Genomic DNA, 20,102 nt, shown 5'->3' with positions numbered 1-20,102 from the left:
AGATATAATCTAGGTAAAAAGTGTATCTCTCTATAAAGTTAATTTATAATTTTTTTAAAATAATGAGTCTATTATATATTTACAAAATTATGATTTCAATATATTATTAATTTTACACTTTAAAGTCAAGATGAATCTAATATCTCCATCTGCATTGATCATTGTCCTTATCCCTAGTTTTTCTTTTTACAATAGTTGCATAAATTGGTTGGCTGAGTGGTTTTCCGCATGTTTTATTATTTTATTGAATTTATGTGATTATTGTTCATCATCCTTGTTAGAAAAAGGACAAGAAATTGGTGTGCTATGATGTATTATGACGCTATTTCGTGGATTCAGCGTTTGTTAATTTTTTTAAACTAGTGTCACGTAAGTTAAAAAGGGATAGAAAATTACTTATTAAATAAATTTATGATGTAATAGTACCTTAGTATAGTATAAGTATGTCTCTAAAATTTCGGATACTTGTGTATTAACCCTAATTATTTTATCTAAAACTTGAGTTGATAGAATAGTCATACTTTTATGTGCTTAATTGTATGTTTTCCATATGCCCCCTAATTATTTTATCTAAAACTTGAGTTGATAGAATAGTCATACTTTTATGTGCTTAATTGTATGTTTTCCATATGTCCCCTCTTAGTGCTGAGTCTTTTATAAGTATCTTAGTATAGTATAAATGTATTTTTGAAATTTCGAATACAAATTGAGAGTGTACTTGTGTATTATTCCTAATTATTTTATCTAAAACTTGAGTGAATAGAATAGTCATACTTTTATGTACTTAATTGTATGTGTTTCCATATGCCCCCTTTTAGTGCTGAGTCTAGTTTTTTTTCATGAGTTAAAAATGTGAAAATTAATTTTGATTATTTTATCTAAAAATTTAGCAATAGAATGAATTGTACTTGCATCTAGCTAGTCTTTCGATTAACTTCTCTTTTTCTCCACGACTTTCAGTACCTATTTCCCTTTCAATTTGTTGGGTGAAGATCACAATTGCAATTTAAGAATCTTGAATAATCAAGTTGACTGTATGTAATTTTATCCTTCGAAATAATTATTTTTATCTCTATAGGGTAGAAATAAATTCTTATATATATTTTTATTTTTTTATATTTAACTTATGAAATATTACTAAATATGTATTGTTGTTATGCACTTAAGTGTTGATCATCTTATAGCGCTAATAGCAACCAGTGATGCATATCAATTTTCATTTGATTAAGAGAGGAAATATTATTTAAAAATGAAACAAAAAAAGAAAAAAATAATCCTTCACACAACTATTTAGATTTAAAATAGGTGAATATATAGTATATGTGTGATTTATATAAAATATACGTATAATTAGTTTATATTTATAATTTATTGTATATTAACTACTAAATTAAGCACGTGAATTCAATTGTTAATTAATCTATCTGCCAATAATATTTATTTACAATGTTAGTAGAATCAAATACTAATTAATCTTTAGAAGTCCACATATATAAAGATAATTCGACAAAGATACGTGCAATAATTAATTAATTACTCAAGATAATTTATTTTATAATAAGTTATTTCAAAATATATGAAATAATTTATTTCATTACTAAGATACAAATTATGAAACAAATAATTTAAAATTAGAATTATCTAAACATAAGATAAATTAAAATCTTAAAATTTATCTTAAAATTGTTATTTTTATACCCATATCAAACGACCTCTTAATTGTTAATAGAAACTATTTCATTTCAAAAGTATCGGTCCTGCTCTCTTTAACTTTCCTTTCAAATAAAGAAGAAAAATCCCTTACCTCAGCAAATTATTATTTTAATATGAATTTAGAATTTATAAATTTTAAATAAATTATCTAAAGATAGAGTAAGTAAAATTTTAGTATAAAGAGTGAAAGGACAAAAAGACATACTTAATAGTATTTTTTTTATTTAAATTATTAGGTGAGTTAATTTTCAATTTGAATTATCACTGAATATTTATGAATAAGCATGTCTCCACTGTCAATAGTTCATTTTTTCTATCATTGTAATAATTTATAGAAAAAATAAAGGGATAATGCACATTTCAACTTATGTTCGAAATTTCAGAGACACACTTATATTATATTAATATTCTATTATTCCCTTGAACGTATTTTATTAATACTTTTCTATCCCCTTTTGACCTACGTGATACTATTTTCTGGTTCCAATGCTGATTGACTTTTTTCTTCAAGCTGGTGTCACGTAAGTCGAAAAGGGATAGAAAATTACTTATAAAATAAGTTCAAGAGTAATAGGATCTTAGTATAATATAAGTGTGTCTCTAGAATTTCGGGCACAGGTTGAGGAGGTACTTGTACATTAATCCAAAAATAAATAACTAATAATTGAGATAAATTTTAATAAATATTTGATAATAATTTAAATAGCAACTCATATATAAAAAAATAATTTTCAATCTAAACCATCACTGAATATTTATTAAAAAGCATGTCTCCATTGTCAATAGTTCATTTTTTCTATCATTGTAATAACTTACAGAAAATATAAATAACTAATAATTGAGATAAATTATGATAAATATTCGAGAATAATTTAAGTAGCAACTCACATATACAAATAATAAATAATTATAATAGCTATGAAACTCAAAAAGTTGTAATACATTAGACATATTTTTTATTTGTTAGCTCGAATATAATTAAAATTTTTAATCAAAGTTATTATATTTATAATTAAAATTCTAATTTCACCGCAACTCATAATATTGTTTAAAAATTACTCCAAGTAAAATTTGAAAATAGGTAGAAGTTAGGACAGTTGAGATTGTTAGGTGGAAACTTACTTGTCAAGAAGCGTGCATTATTTTTTTTTTTAATAATTATTTTTACTTCTTTCTTTTGATGGTTAAAATTAATTATATTTTATTTAATTAAAGAAGTTGGTGTCATATCACAAGCATATTTAAGTACATTACAGCACCATAACATGTACTATATGCTAATTAATTAATGTACAAGTAGCTTTTATTTAATTACAAGTTTCTTCTTTTGGCCATTAGTCAAGAATGAAAGAGAAATCTCAGCGTCATGATGAGACAAATTCGAATGGTGATGAAATCAAAAATTTAAATAAATATATGAAAAAATTGAATATATTTTAGTATATATAAAAAATAATTTTAATTATATATAAATATTATTTTTTTTTTTATCTAAAATCTCTTGACCTGAATACTCACCTGCTCGCGATTTATCATTTCTATAATGTGATAAATGACATTTTATATGGACGTTAAATTATATGATTAATTATGATGTTTGATAATGTTGGAATTTATTGTTGATTGGATTTTGACCAATCGGGACATATATAACTTATTATATGTTTTAATTTTTTATTTGATGAATGAGATTGATTTAATATTTATATTGCACCAAGGTCACACAACCACTATACATAAAACTTTACATTATTATTTTTTGCTGAAGAAAAATAATTTTATATATATATATATATATATATATATATATATATATATATATATATATATATATATATATATATATATATATATTTATATATACACTTGTCGTTATTTCATTGGCACCTTATTTGAAGGGTTATAAACACAATGATCATACAATATGAGAGGGAAGGTAGAGAACGTAGTAAGATAATTATAACTATATATTTAGATAAAATATTAATAAAATATATAATTTCACGAATGAAATTCGAGAAAAGTAAAGTGTATATAAATTTTTAATTTTTCTTAAGAAAAATAAAAATAATATTTTTCAATTGAATTCGACCGGATGAAACACGCACGAGGACATGTCGGCACATTCTTATATAGGCATTTAATAATATGTGAATTATAGCATATAAGATCTTCATTTTAATTTAGCATGTGAATAAAGTTGAAAAAGTCAATAATATAGTAAATCAAATGGTACAAAAACAAAATATATTTGTTTTCATTTTATTTGATTTCAATATATACCTTCTTTAAAAAAAAATGGCCAATAATCACTCACTCAACTTTCATGATCTGCCCTACATTTAGATATTTTTCATGATCAATTTTTTTTTTCTTCATATAAAACATTTTATATATATATATATATATATATGTTTGTCTTATTTATTAGTCCTAATCATATTGTAAACCTGTCATATATTTACCTTTCTTTCGAAAGAAAAGAAAGAAAAGGTACCGTAATTACTATAAGAAAATTGTGAATTACATGAGAATTTTTTTGGAAAATAGTATAAAAATGGAAAAATTGTATATGATAGCAAATTAATAACCTAAAATAAATGGTGTAGCTAGGGTTTGATTTAATTGTGCTCCATAGCAAACGTTAGTCCAAGTTTGCCAGGCGCCTCTCTCCCAAAAATCTCGCTCGCTACTCTCCCATTCTCGCTCGCCACTCTCTCTCTGTTCGCCTCTCTCGCTTTATACACAGAAGTGTATAAATTCTGTTTCTGTTTTGTAGAAAGCGAGAGAAAATTGTATATACACATGCAAAAACATATATCTTCGTGTTATACACTTAATTATACAATTTACAAACATTTTACTTCAATTAAATTGTAGACAAATGCAAATTTTGTCCAAATATTGCAGAGAAAAAGGCCAATGAATTATACAATTGTGAATTATACAATTGCAGTGAAATACAACTTTCTCTAGCTTTATACAACAGAAGTGCATATATTGTATTTCTGTTTTTGTATAAAGCGAGAGACAAACATATATCTTCTTGCTATACACTTATAATTATGCAATATACATAGGTAGCGAATTATACAATTGTGCATTATACAATTGCAGTGAAATAGGATGGTGAATTATACAATTGCAGCGAAATATGCCAGCGAATTATACAATTGTATATGTATAGCGAATTATATAGTTTTTATGTTTGCTATGGAGCGCAATTATGCAAACTTTACTATAGCATACAAATATGAATTTTTTGTTTGCTATGTGAAAGTTGCCCTATAAAAATTTGCAGGATTCTGCGAGTTTTCATACTAATCACCCAAAAAATCCTCAAGTAACTTATAGTAAATATCGATAAAAAGTTGCTTTCAAAGATTCACAATTTGAGCGTATTTTATTTTTGTTACTTTCTGAATAGCCGAAAGATATATTGAATCGAATATAGAAGGGAATAATCCTTATATTCTAGCTAATTTATATGAAGATAATTTGATTCATGAAAAAGAGAGAGTAATAATCCATTTGAATCCCACGCTATTATTTTTATTCCAAAACATTAGTACACAAAAGAAAAAATGCAAATATATTGTTCAGTAATTCCTAAATAATATTTTTTTAAAAAAAATTGTCATGTTTAACAAATTTAATAATATATAATTTGTATTGAATAATTAAAAATAATACATTCAGTTCGACAAATACGTGAATTTGAGTAGGATAGAAAGTATGTTATAGATAGGGAAAATTATTTTTTTTTGATAATTTGAAAAACACAACAATTTTCATTGACCCAAAATTTAGTATTCTATCGATTAAACATTTATCATATATTTTATAAATCTTATTGAAAATGTCAACACCGAATAAGAAGCTAAATTCAAACATACCAATATAAATAATACTCTAACAAAAAAATATAAAGTTGATTATGATAATTTTGTGTCATTATTAGCGTCCAAGTCACTTCCAACTAAGGAGGACAAAAGGTAAAATTATCATAAAAAATTATGAATAAATAGTAGTTAATTTTTAAAAGGCCGCTAAAAGCTTTGCCTAGTGATAATTTTACTCAAATAATAACAATAATAATTCACTTGCTCAATTTATTCTAATGTAATTGTGCCCTAATTATCTGCCTTATCTATATACTATACAGTTAGATTTTAAAGTTTATTATCTTTATTTAAATATTTTAAATAACTTTTATTTAAGCTTTATTTATTTCTTTACGTATTTACGCGACTTTGAATTAGTTTAAATATATACATAAAAAGTTATTTTTTTTAAAAAAAACTAAATTATATACATACATTTATCATTAACTTCATTCTTTTTTCTCTCTGAAAAATTTCAATGTAAAAACTCTTCTATCGATGCATTTAATTCCATTTTTATCATTTACTTCATTCTTTTTTTTTCTCTAAAAGTTTCAACATAAAAACTCTTTCTATCGATGCATTTAATTCCATTTATTATAATAGATTTTCATTCACTCTTTGCATGCATGTATGTCTTTTATTTATTTGACTTATGATTTCCCATTCTTACTAATTCTGAAGTTTCCAAATTCTTGGAAGTGATCATTGATCGTAAAAGATGAAAGAAATTAATGTATCGTCACCAATGATGATATCGAAATATATATTTTTCGTTATTCTCATAACAATACCAATCCTCCTTTTTCTCTCTAATTGGAATTCATCGTCCTCCGTCGTTACAACTACCACCACCACCACATCGTATTCGGATTCAAATCTCAAAATCCGACCCGGATACACCACATACGATACCTACCTACAAAAGCAGCTAAACAAAACTCTGAATCCCAAACTCAGAAAAATTTGGATGACTCGAGATTGGGATCGGAAAATTCAAGTTTTTTCGAAATTCTTCACCGATCTAAAAAATGAAAATTTTCTCTCAGATTCATCGAAGGTACTCTGTATTGGCGCTCGAATGGGTCAGGAAGTGGAAGCATTGAAACGAATCGGAGTTTCGGATTCAATCGGAATGGATCTGGTACCGTACCCGCCATTGGTGATGAAGGGAGATTTTCATAATCAACCGTTCGATGATCGGACGTTTGATCTGGAATTTTCTAACGTGTTTGATCACGCACTTTTTCCGGTGAAATTTGTATCGGAGATTGAACGGACGTTAAAGTCCGGCGGGGTTTGTGTGTTACACGTGTCGTTATCTAGACGAGGGGATAAGTATTCGGCGAATGATTTGTTTAGTGTTGAACCGTTGAAGAAACTTTTTAAGCGGTCTGAGTTAGTTCGTACTCAAACCGTTGACGGGTTCGGGTTGGATACTGAAGTTGTTTTTCGAAAAAAAAAATGATTTAACTTTTTTATGATTATGAAATCGCTATATATCGAGATAGGTAATACGATGGGTTGGCTAATTTAGGAAAAAGCTTGTACATATGCATGTTTAATAAGCTTTAGTTGAAGTTGGGCTGATATTTTTTTTATTTTTTCTTTGATTTATTTATTTTATTCCAGGTTGGAGTAATGCTAGATATTAAATTTATTTTGAAGTTTAAGTAGCTGCAATGTACTGTTTGTAGTCGATTATATTAGAAAAATGCTCTCTCTTTGCTAAGGAGATTTCACGTTGAATTAGCTCAGCTATATCACTATGGTCTATTTTATCAGTGGTTTATTAAGTTTAGTGTGAGAAAATAGGTACATAAGTTGAGTAAACGTGAATGTAGAATGATTGTGATTGATTATATATACAACGAAAAAAGTATTTCAGATGTATGTTTTTGTATTGTTCGATATAAAAGTAGTAAATATAGTTGAACTTGTGAAATTTGCTCTAGCTTCCTTGACGTTGTGTCGTTGAGATTGCGAAATTCGTTCTAGCTCAAAAAACCATATAGAAGACTAAAAACACACTAAATAAACTCCATGTGACGAGATTTTGAACTTAAACTTGAATATTGTGAAATTCGTTCTAGCTCAAAAATCCATACAAAAGACTAAAAACACACTAAATAAACTCAATGTGACGAAATATTGAACTTGAACTTGAATTTTTAAATTTTATGCAAATGCCGACTCGAACAACCCCAGCCTCAAGGTACATATTAATAGTTTATAAGGACAAAAATGAGTTCTAATGAGAGCAAGTGTATATAAAACAATGCCTTAAATATATTTTGGAGTAATTTTAACTTCTTTTTTTTTTTTGAGTTTTTCAAATGCTACTACGTTTTTGTTCAGTCAAATATTTGGTGAGTTTTAATGTTTAATCTAACTAAAATTATTATTTTTTAAATGATAATAACCAAATTCGAAAATTTGCAGCTCCAAAAGTTGCATTAAATTAGAAATAACTCAAGGATCAGGCTAGTATCGCGTTTTCATTAAGCCCCTGATATTTTGAGGCTCAAAAGAAATATTTAATTATAACTTCTGTAATTTCTGTCTAACTCAAAACAATATTGAAGATAGTAAGAAAGATATAAAATTTATATATATATATATATATTACTACAAATATTTTATAACTTTAAATAGACAACTCAAATTTTTATATTAATAAATAAAATTTTTATAATAACATCCAAGAGAATGTAGTGCAAATAAATGACTGAATTCTAATTTTCTAGAATTACTTCTTACTTCTATAAATAATAATAATTACTATGTGAAGTTAAATTCATTATTTTATGTATGTATGTAAAAGTTTTGATTCAAATTTAATTTTATAAGCTACTAATTTTATTGAAAATCAATTACCTTAAACATCAAAATTGACCAAAATTACAAAATAGAAAAAAATTATATCTCAAGAGAATTCATCAAACAGCAAAAGTAAATCAAAAAGAGGAGAAACAATAACAAAAAAAACTTCAAAGATAAATTATCTTAATGCTTTTTTTTATGGATAAATCTAACTCTAATACTTTATTAAATAAAAAAATTAGCAAAGAGGTATTTGGAATAATATTTCTTAATAAACTTTTAAATTAATTTATTCACTATAAAAAATCAAACAAACCAAATATATAATCAAGAAAACAGCTTCACAAATTTCAATTTGATTAATATTTGTTGACTCCTTGAAAAGTTAATAAGAGAACCGAATAGACAAAAGGGCAGAAAAGAGTAAAGATGAATATATTACTTATAAATATATTTAGGTTATTTTAAATCTACCTGAATCATTTTTTGTCATTTTTTAAAATGAGTTAAATATTTAGTGATCGTCTAGTAAGTGATATTGGGAAAAGTAATTCAATAATTATATATTAGGGATCGTTTAATAATATGTATAAATTATATTGAATATAATATATTAATATTAGTTATGCTAATATTATTTTTATATAGTATGTGATTTGATCTATTGAAAATGTCATGACATAATTTTTGAAGCAAAATTATTTGTTTACAAAATATATCTTCTGCAAATAAAGGATACAGAATTTTTTTTGAAAAACATTGCATGTTTAATAAACTAATGCATGTATTAAAATCTTACATTGCTATTATAATTTCCTATGTATTTTTGTACATAGCATAATGTCAAATATAGTATATGCATAACTTATGTTTCATTGGTTATGCAAAATTGAAAAAGTGTACCATATAAATTAAAGTTAATATATATATATATATATATATATATATATATATATATATATATATTATTTTTTCTAATCGTCCTACCGAGTGATCTTTTTATTTGATATTATGCTACATATAACTAATAAAAAAAAAATCAGCAATGCATGAAAGTTAGTGCATGTATTGACATGGTTAATTAAAAATCCTCGAAAGAAAATTCACAACGTATTTGACATCCTCTCCGTATTTGTAAAAAATATCTTTTATAGAAAATTATGTAATAATTATATTATTTTTAATACACCCAATTAAATAATACATAAAAAAAATATCTTGAACAAATATAATCTTATATCAATATTATTAATTTATCATATTCAATACTATCCTTATATAGAAATAATTAAATTCAACCAAATAATTAAACCAATCAATGGACTTTGTTCACTAGATAAAGACATAATATTTCGATTTACAAATCATTTGATGTAGCGACAAGATGTGCAATGAATATTGATTCAAATTTTACTTTTTATTGTAATAAAAAGATGTCGTGTCCCGTTAATTAATGCAAGTATTAGGTAGGATACAAAAATTATACGTAATGAGATTAAGATAGTCAGATCTTTACATTAGCAGTAAAGATTTGACTATCTTTAGTGCTAATGTAAAGATATATATTCCATTCAAAGATGGTCTAAATATAAAAACATATAGAATTTCACACATCGATTAACCAAAAAGAAATTTCACAACGAACGAAAAGATATAAAAATCGACCGAATAAGTGGGATCCCGTAACACCTTGTTGATACCAAACTCAAAATTGCAACTCTCATCTTGTCCTTGGCAAGAAATCGAACTGATAACAAAACACGTATTTTCATTTCATAAGCATCTTCAACTTCCGAGTTACATGTTCTATGTTCTAACAATGCATCATCTGCAGAGGCTCTTGCTACGCGCCCAACATCAGATTTGAAATCAGGTGTACATAACATAATTTGTTGAATAATCTCATTTTGTGTAGCAATAGCTTGTGGTAATACGAAAGGGCTTGAAGTTGAACGAAACCCTGCTAGTTGTTTGACCTTGTCAATGTTGTGAAGGAAGTGAGTAGGCATAGTATCTATTGAATGAGGAGTTTTTGTTTCAACTTTCATGTATAGGAGTTGAATTCTTATGTTTATCGTCGTCGGGATATGAGGTTGTCGACGAATGAAAAGGATAACTTTGCATCTGCCAAGGAAAGGGAACTATATATAGAGGAGTACCTCCTGGGACGTTGTTGTTCATCATCACCATCACGGAGCTTTCTAATTTGTCGGATGGTGTTGTTCCTTCTCCGGGGGAGGTAAGCACCGGTGGTGTAATGCTAGAAATATGATGCATACCACCGCGTTGTAATAAGAGACCATCAAAACACGGGAGGGCGGAAGACAAAATGAGAGGCATTTGGTTATATAAGGAAGTTGTGGATGTGGTTGAAGTATGAGTTTCCACGAGAGGAGACTTGGAATCATCATATGTTTCCTCTACTTCAGCCTTCACATTTTTAGCTATCTGCAATGAATCAAGTCGATCTTACGCATACATAATTTTGTCCATGTCAAACATGTAACGCGCAAAGTCCAAAGTTAACCTGCATTCTCAAGTTATCGTTTTTGTTCTTCAAGAAATTGTATTCCGCAGCAGCAAGTTCTTTAATCTATTCGTCAGAAATGACACTCAGCAGAAAGATGGAAAAGATTATTGCATAAATATATGAGTAAAGATATCGCACGTACCTTCTTCAAATTTTCATTCTCCAGTGCGAGATCATCTGCTTTTCTTCTCATTTCCTCTCGCATTGCCTTTTAAGGAAAAACTGTCAGATTTTTGACATGCTACGGTCTGTTAGTGAGATTTCACTGGGTATATTTTTGTTGCATTGTAAAATAAACTTTTGTTTGCACCCGATGATAACCTCAGTTTACAGTTAATGTTACCAATCATAGAGGATATACATACGCCATTTGTCATCTACGTACAACCGTGATCGAGGAACAAAGCGGGAGTACTTTCCCAGTCCAGCATTTTGGTACTACTCATTCGAATTGCTATTCTTAATAACATGTTCATCAGTATGAAAAAGAATTTCTACATACTTAAGACCCATGAAAAGGAATCAAAAGAATTTCTACATACTTAAGACCCATGAAAAGGAATCTTCGATAAGTGGTTGAGCATTCCAGCATACCTGTCTTCGACGAATTGTCCGCTTGGCAGATTCTCTGTTAGCTAATACACGGCGCATCCTTCGTTCTTCCTTCTCTGCCTTAACGAGCGAACATACTTTCAGTAAAAAAAATTCTATGAAATTAAAGTACAAGAAATTGTAAATCTTTAGCAACTCTGTCAATTCACGCCTCGATGTTCTGGTAACTGGTGGTGGATAATTTAAATCACATACAAGGCTTGTTTTGAGTTCAGATTCATATCCAGTCTGAGTAGCTACTTCTTTCTCATCTTCAAACTTCACGTCTATTCGTTGCTCCTGTTATGAACAAGAGAATCGTGGAATTCTATCAAAAGACCGGGCAATAAATTACGAAAGAAATCATATCTACTTTGACAGGAATGGCTTCAGGGGCACCTGTTACTAATACTTGCAGTACTGCCCAATAACCAATTTGGTCCTGAGGTAAGGTAATAACCAGTTACGCCAAAAGATGCACACACGAACATATGTAAATGAAAGTTAAATTAATTCCTGTCAATAGCTAAATTAAGTCCATATCAAAAAGCAAATGAGGAAACTGACCTGTGCCTCCTAGACATTCCGAGAAAACCCGCAATAGAGTAATTCAGCTCGGACTGTCATATCTTAAACTAAGAAACAAAAGAATTCACAATGTACGCCCTTAAGTAACTAAAAATGATAAAGAAACTAATTGTTATATATGTTGAGTCCATTTCCTAGAGATCATAAAGAGACAATACCCATTGAGAGTGGTTTCGTGTTCCTTTTTCCCCTCTCCTGATAATTCTCAATTCAATTAACTCGACTCGTCCCATAAGGGGATCACAGTGTTGTGGTGTGTTTGGTATGGAGGAAAACATTTTTAAAAGTTTTTTAATGACAGATTTTGAAATAAGAAAACTACGTTTCATATTAATTGTCTCATGTCCATCCTAAGATCCACCTCACTCGTAGCCTTCCGTTGAACAAAAAAAAATGCTCTACTTAATAGTTTTATCCATTAATTTCATTTTGATAACCAATTCTTTTTCCTAATAAAATAGAAAATATTTGTATTTTCTCAATGTAGTATAAACATTTTCTAATAAAAAATGTTTATCTCTCTCCTTAGAAAAAGAATCGACTTCAAAAAGAAATGACACAATATCTTTATTTGAAAAAAGAGAAGTTTTGAAAACGAACAGCAAATTATTGATTTTATTTCTAAAACACCATTTTAGATGATTAATTTGACTTGGATACATCCTGATTTGCTACATAGTCTAGGAGTATTAAAGAGTCTCAACCAAAAAAAAAGTGTTAAAAAAATAAAGAGAATTTAGAAATGCATAATACAGATCCTAAACTTTGGTTTTAAATTTTAACTTTAACCTCCAACTTTCATAATGCAAAAAGAGATACTTTAACTATCCAACTTTTAAGTAAATAAATACATGAGTCCTACACGGCACAATATGTGCACATCCAAAGTTGAAGGGCATATATGCAATTTGAAGTCAAGTTAAATGACACATTTATGTATTATGCCATTAGAAATGTACTTTCATATTGGGTTTTATTTACCTTGAATTTTTTACCATATATATATTTTTCTTTTTAGGAAAAGGTTTAGGTTTGTTTCTTCTAACATAATTAAAATTCACAATGTAGTCTTAACGACTTTGAAAGTTTTGTTTAGGAGAAAAATTTGTGGAACACACGTTTAATTCGTTACCATTTGTGTAAAACTCACATGTTCTCTCTATATTTATACTTTCATATTTATATACTTTCATATTTATAGTGGATTGTACATCTCCTTCGGTCAATTGACCGAACAACATTAAATCTATATTTTGGTGTGTTTCTCATTTATCTTCTTACTTATGGCCTTTCGAGGTTTGTTTTGGTAGCTTTTGCGTTACACCTGTTTACAAATGATATCAGAGTTATGTTAAATGATGGAGTCATGTTCAATGGTTCGATAATCAATGATTGAACCAGATTAGAAAAAGGTGTTCGTCTTGACAGGTGTAGTTCTAGCAGCAACATTTTCTTACGGTAATGGAGATTTTTGTTAGAGATAAATTTGATGGAAGAGAAAAAGCAAACTGTGAAGAAGGTGGACAAATTTATTTTGTCAGAAATTTAGGCCAAGAGAAGATTTATTGGGTATTAATTGCCTTGAATTTTTTACCATTTACCGTTTAAGTAAAAGTTTTAGATTGACTAGTATTTTTCTCATAGAATAAGATTTAAAACTATATAAATATAAATTTGTTCCTTTTAACCTAATTAATATTCACAGTGTATTCTTAAGGACTTTGAAGCTAATCATCGTTCATAAGGTAGTCTATGTTATCACTTGTGTGAATTTATGTAAACTTCCTAGTATATATGTCTGATTAATCTAACAACATTAAATTTTTATGTCTTTTGATATATTTCTTATTTATTTTCTTAAATAAGAATCTTTCGAGTTTGCTTCGCTAACTTCTGCGTTATGTATATCTTCAATCTTTAAGACTTTAGTCATGCTGAAAGATCGAAAACTATATTTAAATTTAATTAGTTAAATAAAATCTATTTTTAAGGCTATCAATAATTTGAGGAATCACGCCGAATTTAATACTTCTCTCTTGAAAAAGAAATGAGATATTTTTAGATCAAATAATTAAAAGAGGAGATGAGTAAGAAACTCAACTAATTTTTAAAAATTGTTTTCCTTGGTGCCCAACACACCCTAAAATTGTATAACAGCCATAATTACAGATGTCCAGAGCTCGTACCTCAACTGCTGAGCACGGACGTTGAAGCAAAATTAATAGGCAAAGTTATATACTGTTAGTATCAGTGAGAAAATTAATAGGATACCCGATCGGTGACGGCGTCTACGCAGAGTTCAGTTTCACCGGATGCACCGTCTTCATCCACCGGATGCGACAAACAAGCTAATGCCTCCGCTGCTTCGAACTCGAATTCTGCCGGTTCGCCGGAAAATTCTTCGACCGCCGTGCATGACGGAGGTGTTTGCCATGTAACGTCGGAGTTCATGGAGAAGAGAGTGTTGAGGGAAAAGGAGAAAACAGAGAGCATAAAAATAAGGGGGGGAAATGGATGAGGAAGAGACACGTGTCCCGCCAGATCACTGGGACACCAATCTGAAAATTTTGAAGCACTGTATCTGGACATGACAGGTGCTTCCTGTAGACCGTTATAGGATGGCATTTTTATTTTGATATTTTAACCATCACGAACGTCTATTAGTTTTTAATACCCGTTTCGAGTTTAAATTTTAAATGTATAAATTTTTTTATTAAAAACATTATTTTTAATTAAATTTTGTAATACATATTTCAAATTTAATCGAAACTTTTATACGGAGTTTAAACATTGAATAGAAAAAAGAAACATCACAATATGGTGGTGAGAATGAGTTGAAAATATCAAATAACTTTGTTGTCCAGATACATTGAGATCCAGCTATTTGCGTATTCGAGTACCAATTCTGGCCTGAGCTATTTTGTTTTGTAGTTTGAGCAAGCAGATAACTTGCAAGTAATTCAACAAATAACTTACGAGTAACTCAAGCAATTAACGTTTAAAATAAAGTTACGAGACATGGCAATTTGTTTTCTTTCTTCTTATGATATCTGAGAAGATTAAAAGCACATTGAAATATATACCCTTTCTTATTACCCTCTTCTCAACATAGATATGACAGCATTCCAGCTAGAACATATGTTTTAACTTGCACATGCTACATTCTTACTACTAAATCCTAACAATGAGAACAAGAGGTCCTACTACATTCTTGCTAGTAAAAAGGTGAACTAACAACAGGTTGGAAAACAGCAGACCAAAATGAACACTACAGCTTGTTTGCAGAAAAGATCGAAAGGCTTTTCAGGAAGTGCATTGCATTACAATACCATTGCAGCAATCGGCCTAGGAGTTGATGATGCAGAACGAGGTCTTGGTGAGAGGTGTGTCAGTTCTAAGGCCTGCTCTCTTAGTTCAACCGGGTAGTCGTTAATGCATCCAATTCTCGGACCTGCACCTGTTGACCATGCCAGGGAGAGTTGATGACCCAATTGATATGACTTTGATAACTTCTTTGAATTAATCCTTTGCAGTATTGCAGTTTTTGGCACCTCAGCTCTCGGGCTCTCAAGACCACCCGAGAGTGTTCTCTTATAGTTGTTACTTGCCTTTTCAGCTTGTGGATTTATCACTAATCCTGACAAGTCTTTTTCCTCTTCCTTCGGTAAATCAATTTGAAGGGATTCTGATATAGTTGAAAGATCAGACGCAGAGTTACTCTCAGATGACTTTCCCTCTTCATAGCTCTCATCATCATCTCTTGGCTTTTTTATCTGATAATAGATAAAATGGACGAGTATTAACTCAATTTAGAATGGGATAACTAATCACAATTATTCATAGACTATAGCAGTAAGAAAGTAATCTGGACGAACAAAAGACACAGAAATCACTAACCTCAGCCTCATCCAGGTTGACTCCATTTTCCTTCAGAAATGATAAGAAGCTGTTGAGGCTATCATCAGTTGGCCGATAATGCCCACTATATGCTGAAATAGACTGAAAAAAAATAAAATGTCAGAGCACAGCAGTGTGCAACCTAAACAGTGGCTTTCAAGCTACACGCTTATGATTCAGGTGGAATTGTCCATATTCCATGTGCAAAAATAACATCAGAACAATAAGGCTTGAGAAAATCTATGGAAACAAAAAGGATGGCAACTTTCTCTTCATAGAGCTTTTTATTCACTATATGTAAATTAATGTGGAGCAGAAAGTGTTTTTCAACTCCATAGACATAACTAGTGTTTCATAAAGCTGAGAATAAATGACTCCTGCATTTAGATCTCGACATAGTTTCAAAGTCAGGCATATGCAATCTAAAGATAGTAAAACGATGTAACAGATACTTACCTTAAGTATCCCATCCTTTACCACTAGTCTTCCAGCAGCTAAAGTAGCCCCACCAGCAAGAAAGCTGGAATGATGAAATATTCCTTTCTTCTTCTGAAAGGCATAAGAATAACAAAACTTCTGCGTTAACAGAGGAAAACCAATTTGCAGGATAATCATCATTAGAGCATTTATGTAGTAATGTTTACCACTCACCTCTCCAGCATACAGTCTCTTTGAGGTGCTCATTACAAAAATCCACTTTGCCCCTGGTAACCCATTGGTTGTATCAAGATGATTTCCAGTGAGGTTATGAAGTATTTTCCCTTCAGCCACTACATATTCATAATGTTCTCTCTCTTGCTGATAACAGAAAGATAACAGAGCAATTAGGAGCTGCATGACTATATCAATCAATGCAATAGAAGTAAAATTAATATCACATGGTATACGATAGAGCAAATCACATGTATCACTAAAGACAAACCAACATCAGCGCATAGATATGAGAAGTCATTTTGTATGCTGATGCTAAACATTGTGATTTGCATTGCAATAAGTAACAAAAGAGTTAGCACATACAGGTCCAAGATACTTGATACTTTGTTTCTGAAGCTTAGATCTCGGACATTCTTTGAGCTCAACCTTTTTGCCATCTCCAAGATCCAACCTGCACATGTTCCGGAAAATAAGTTACTGCTGATTTTTTCTTACAAGTAACTTCTTAAATCATGTTGCCTTATCCATATAAACAAAAACTGCAGTCAAATGAAAACAGAACTCAACAACGCGCAGTGTTCTAGATTTCATACTGAAGTAGCACAAGATTAGTCAACACAGCCCAAGCAGTAAATTAATGTCTCAACTTCCTCTACATATTAGATCAGTAATACATGGAATTACCACTAATATCGAAATACATTTGCATTTATGTAGATTATATCTTATTGACGCGAATGCAAATCAAAAACAAACTGTTCCACTAATATTTTAATATTATTCATTTTAGTAGGACTATATATCAATTTCTGGAGTGTTTCTCTTTAGCAATTCTTTCTAGAACCTTATTAATCAAGTATAAAGGGAAAGCTACATAAGCAATATATCGATATTTCTCTCCAAGAATTAGCACATCGCCCTTTGTAATGATCGTCACTAGTCATGAATTCCACCATTAAGAAAAACGCAAAAAATTGCAACGGATCCTAAAAAGCAAAGCCAGGAAAAACCAGAAGCAGTAAAAAAGAACACAAAAATGAGGTTTCAACCCAAAAATTATGGGATAGAGCTGTCATCCCCCATTATTTACCACCTCAATATATACCATACAGATTTTGTGATGTACCAATTCCAGCATTCAGCTTTCTTACCAATAGAAAAATGGCTGACCAGCATCAGTTTTACACCATTCTTGATAGTACGTGTGCAAATTATGCCCATAACGGTGGCGTGGATCAATCTACAGTTACCACAAAACTAAGGTCAGAAAAATACAAGCATCAAAGATGTTAATGGGGCACATTCAATTAAAGTAGCAGTGGGAAGTGACTCACTGCCTCAATCCAGTGCTGAAAAGCTAGTTTCTGGGCTTTTCCATCTCTAGACAATCCCTTACCAACCTGGACAAAACGTATATAGAATTAACCTTAAAAAGTTTTAACTAACTTGAGCTAAGAAAATTGTCAAACAAAAATTAAAATTGATTAGCTTTTTACATGAGGCGACGAAATTAGCTTAAATGAAAGGGGGATTCATGTAGACGACCTCGACTTGATTGGAACTGAGAAGTTGTTGTTTGTCACCATCAACTTTTTACATGCTAATATTCTTCTAGCTACGCTGATCACAAATTTTATATTTTTATCTATAAAGAGAAGAATATCTTTTTTATTTGATTTGGTGTGCATCACTTTCTCACTATTCAATTATTTTTAAAAACATTTCCTTTCTCTTTCTGGATTTGGCTTGTAGTGCATATTTCTCTTTCAGTAATTTTAACCACTCCATTTTTTGTAGAAAAGACCCCTCTTTGGGTTTTTTTTTGGGTGTCAAGAACTGTAGATTGGGTCATGACTGTTTAGTGACTCACCCAATATTCCAATTAATAAATCCAAACTTGTCACAATTCAATCATTCAATAGCTAAAGTAGAGGTTGTTCCATGTTAAGTGTAGGCCATTACTGCACACCTTTTCTTTTTTTGTTCTAATAATGAGAGAAAATTTTACTACCCTTAGAACCAATCTACATGACACACTTTACTTTTTAATCCGTCTGAAAAAAGTTATAATGATTTTTTAATTTTTTTTACTTTGGTAGAGGAGTCATCCTTCCCACTTCTTGTGTGCACCACAGGCGGAGCAAGGTAGGGGCTCGTGGATTCAGACGAATTCAGTAGTCGTACAGCCAGTATTTTTACTAGAAAATTAAATAAATATATATGTATATTAACTTATGAACCCGATTTAATGATAAAGAAGTGACTGGGAAACACTAGAGTTGTAGATCCGAACCCACCTTAATCCTAACCACGATCTCTTCAAGAACCTCTAAGCTCTTAATCGTGGCTTCGCCTTTGTGTGTGCAGTTACTCTACATGGATTTGAACCTGGGCGTCATGTCAGTTATGAGCATACCTTGTCACTATGCTACACGTCTATGATTTTAAAGGCTTTCAAATATAGTGTAATTTACGCCACACCACCATAGCTCTGCCTCCGGAGCTCATGATCGTCAACAACTATGATTAAAAATAAATTGAACTTTAAAATTTCTCCTTTACCTTAGAGAGTGTTTTGAACCACAAATCCCAAAAGTACTCCCAATTTAGTAAATATATGCTTTTATCTTAGAAATTAAAATAGTGAGGCTACCTTAGAAGCATTTATAGTTATACGATTCCACCGTGAAACCGCCGTCTCCGGTTGAGGAACATTGAAGAAAGAAATCGTACTGTGATTCAATCGAGCATAATCTAAGGCTTGCCACCTTCAAAATCACCACAAAATAACAACATTAACAACAATTTCATAACAACACTAAAATTCCTAATTAAAGAGATAACAACAAACCAGAGCTCTTCAGCCACCAAAGCAGAATCCGCTAACATACGCCGGGTACGGTAACTCCGGTAAACCTTCTGAACTGTCTTTGCTGCTTTCGCATGAAGTTTCGTCGGCGTATCCGCCGGAATCACATCTCCGGCAGAGTCAGACCACTGACATTCCCGGCCATTAGTGAAATTCGTGTCTAAAAAGGAGTTAATCGGAGACTGGGAAGTAAGGTCAAAACAGGACGGCACGTGAGTTTCGAATTCCATCGGAAAATGTAGAATTTTGAAATGAATGGACGCTTTTTTCTAGTGGCCAGTAAGAGTTATTTATAATAATTGTGGTCAGAGTTGCTGGGAATTTGCGCAGTAAGAGCAAAGTTCAATAGACGCACAATACAACAATAATTTGTCATGTATAAAGCTGTTTGGATTGGATAGTGATATTAAGGCTACCGTTCTCAATACAATTCGTCGTTATTTGATAAATTTTTAATATTAATTTTTTAAATATTTTGGTCAAATTTCATTATTTGAAATTTTTAAAAGACTGATGCTCAGATAACAAAATCTTGTATTTTATCTACTTCACG

General features: G+C 30.2%; 3 protein-coding genes across 4 annotated transcripts; 1 reads left to right on the top strand and 2 right to left on the bottom strand.

Annotated features, from left to right (window-relative positions):
• The first annotated feature begins 6,090 nt into the window (after positions 1-6,090).
• Positions 6,091-9,063, top strand: LOC101243945 (uncharacterized). Its single transcript, XM_004249734.4, has one exon. The coding sequence runs from the start codon at positions 6,319-6,321 to the stop codon at positions 7,063-7,065; it is 747 nt and encodes a 248-aa protein (XP_004249782.2). The 5' UTR covers positions 6,091-6,318; the 3' UTR covers positions 7,066-9,063.
• A 905-nt stretch (positions 9,064-9,968) lies between these two features.
• On the bottom strand, positions 9,969-14,776 carry LOC101259007 (light-inducible protein CPRF2-like). 2 transcript variants are annotated; one of them, XM_019216046.3, is made up of 6 exons: positions 14,401-14,776; positions 11,758-11,841; positions 11,545-11,622; positions 11,093-11,158; positions 10,948-11,013; positions 9,969-10,868 (listed from the first exon to the last, which is right to left on the bottom strand). In XM_019216046.3, the coding sequence occupies exons 1-6, from the start codon at positions 14,752-14,754 to the stop codon at positions 10,458-10,460; spliced, it is 1,059 nt and encodes a 352-aa protein (XP_019071591.1). In that variant the 5' UTR covers positions 14,755-14,776; the 3' UTR covers positions 9,969-10,457. The 2 variants fall into 2 exon arrangements, with proteins under 2 accessions (XP_019071591.1, XP_019071590.1); XM_019216045.3 differs by having other exon boundaries at positions 11,545-11,841.
• A 419-nt stretch (positions 14,777-15,195) lies between these two features.
• On the bottom strand, positions 15,196-19,966 carry LOC101258710 (IQ domain-containing protein IQM3). The gene is made up of 9 exons (XM_004249394.5): positions 19,532-19,966; positions 19,334-19,448; positions 18,015-18,080; positions 17,832-17,920; positions 17,044-17,131; positions 16,678-16,824; positions 16,483-16,575; positions 16,027-16,128; positions 15,196-15,902 (listed from the first exon to the last, which is right to left on the bottom strand). The coding sequence occupies exons 1-9, from the start codon at positions 19,777-19,779 to the stop codon at positions 15,450-15,452; spliced, it is 1,401 nt and encodes a 466-aa protein (XP_004249442.1). The 5' UTR covers positions 19,780-19,966; the 3' UTR covers positions 15,196-15,449.
• Between the last annotated feature and the right edge of the window lie 136 nt (positions 19,967-20,102).

This window comes from Solanum lycopersicum, chromosome 10, assembly GCF_036512215.1.
Source record: "Solanum lycopersicum chromosome 10, SLM_r2.1".
Lineage (NCBI taxonomy): Eukaryota > Viridiplantae > Streptophyta > Magnoliopsida > Solanales > Solanaceae > Solanum > Solanum lycopersicum.
The sequence above is the reverse complement of the archived record's forward strand: the minus strand, read 5'-3'. Positions and strand labels throughout refer to the sequence as shown.

Bases quoted from the DNA above. Each gene is read 5' to 3' on its own strand.
- LOC101243945 (XM_004249734.4), top strand. From the start codon at position 6,319: ATGAAAGAAATTAATGTATCGTCACCAATGATGATATCGAAATATATA.
- LOC101258710 (XM_004249394.5), bottom strand. From the start codon at position 19,779: ATGGAATTCGAAACTCACGTGCCGTCCTGTTTTGACCTTACTTCCCAG. The intron at 19,449-19,531 runs GTTTGTTGTTAT...GTGATTTTGAAG, and splicing joins TTGGTGGCTGAAGAGCTCTG to GTGGCAAGCCTTAGATTATG. The intron at 16,129-16,482 runs GTAAGTATCTGT...ATTTTTTTTCAG, and splicing joins TAAAGGATGGGATACTTAAG to TCTATTTCAGCATATAGTGG.
- LOC101259007 (XM_019216045.3), bottom strand. From the start codon at position 14,754: ATGCCATCCTATAACGGTCTACAGGAAGCACCTGTCATGTCCAGATAC. The intron at 11,842-14,400 runs GTATCCTATTAA...TGTTCATAACAG, and splicing joins TAGACGCCGTCACCGATCGG to GAGCAACGAATAGACGTGAA. The intron at 10,869-10,947 runs GTTAACTTTGGA...GATTCATTGCAG, and splicing joins ACGATAACTTGAGAATGCAG to ATAGCTAAAAATGTGAAGGC.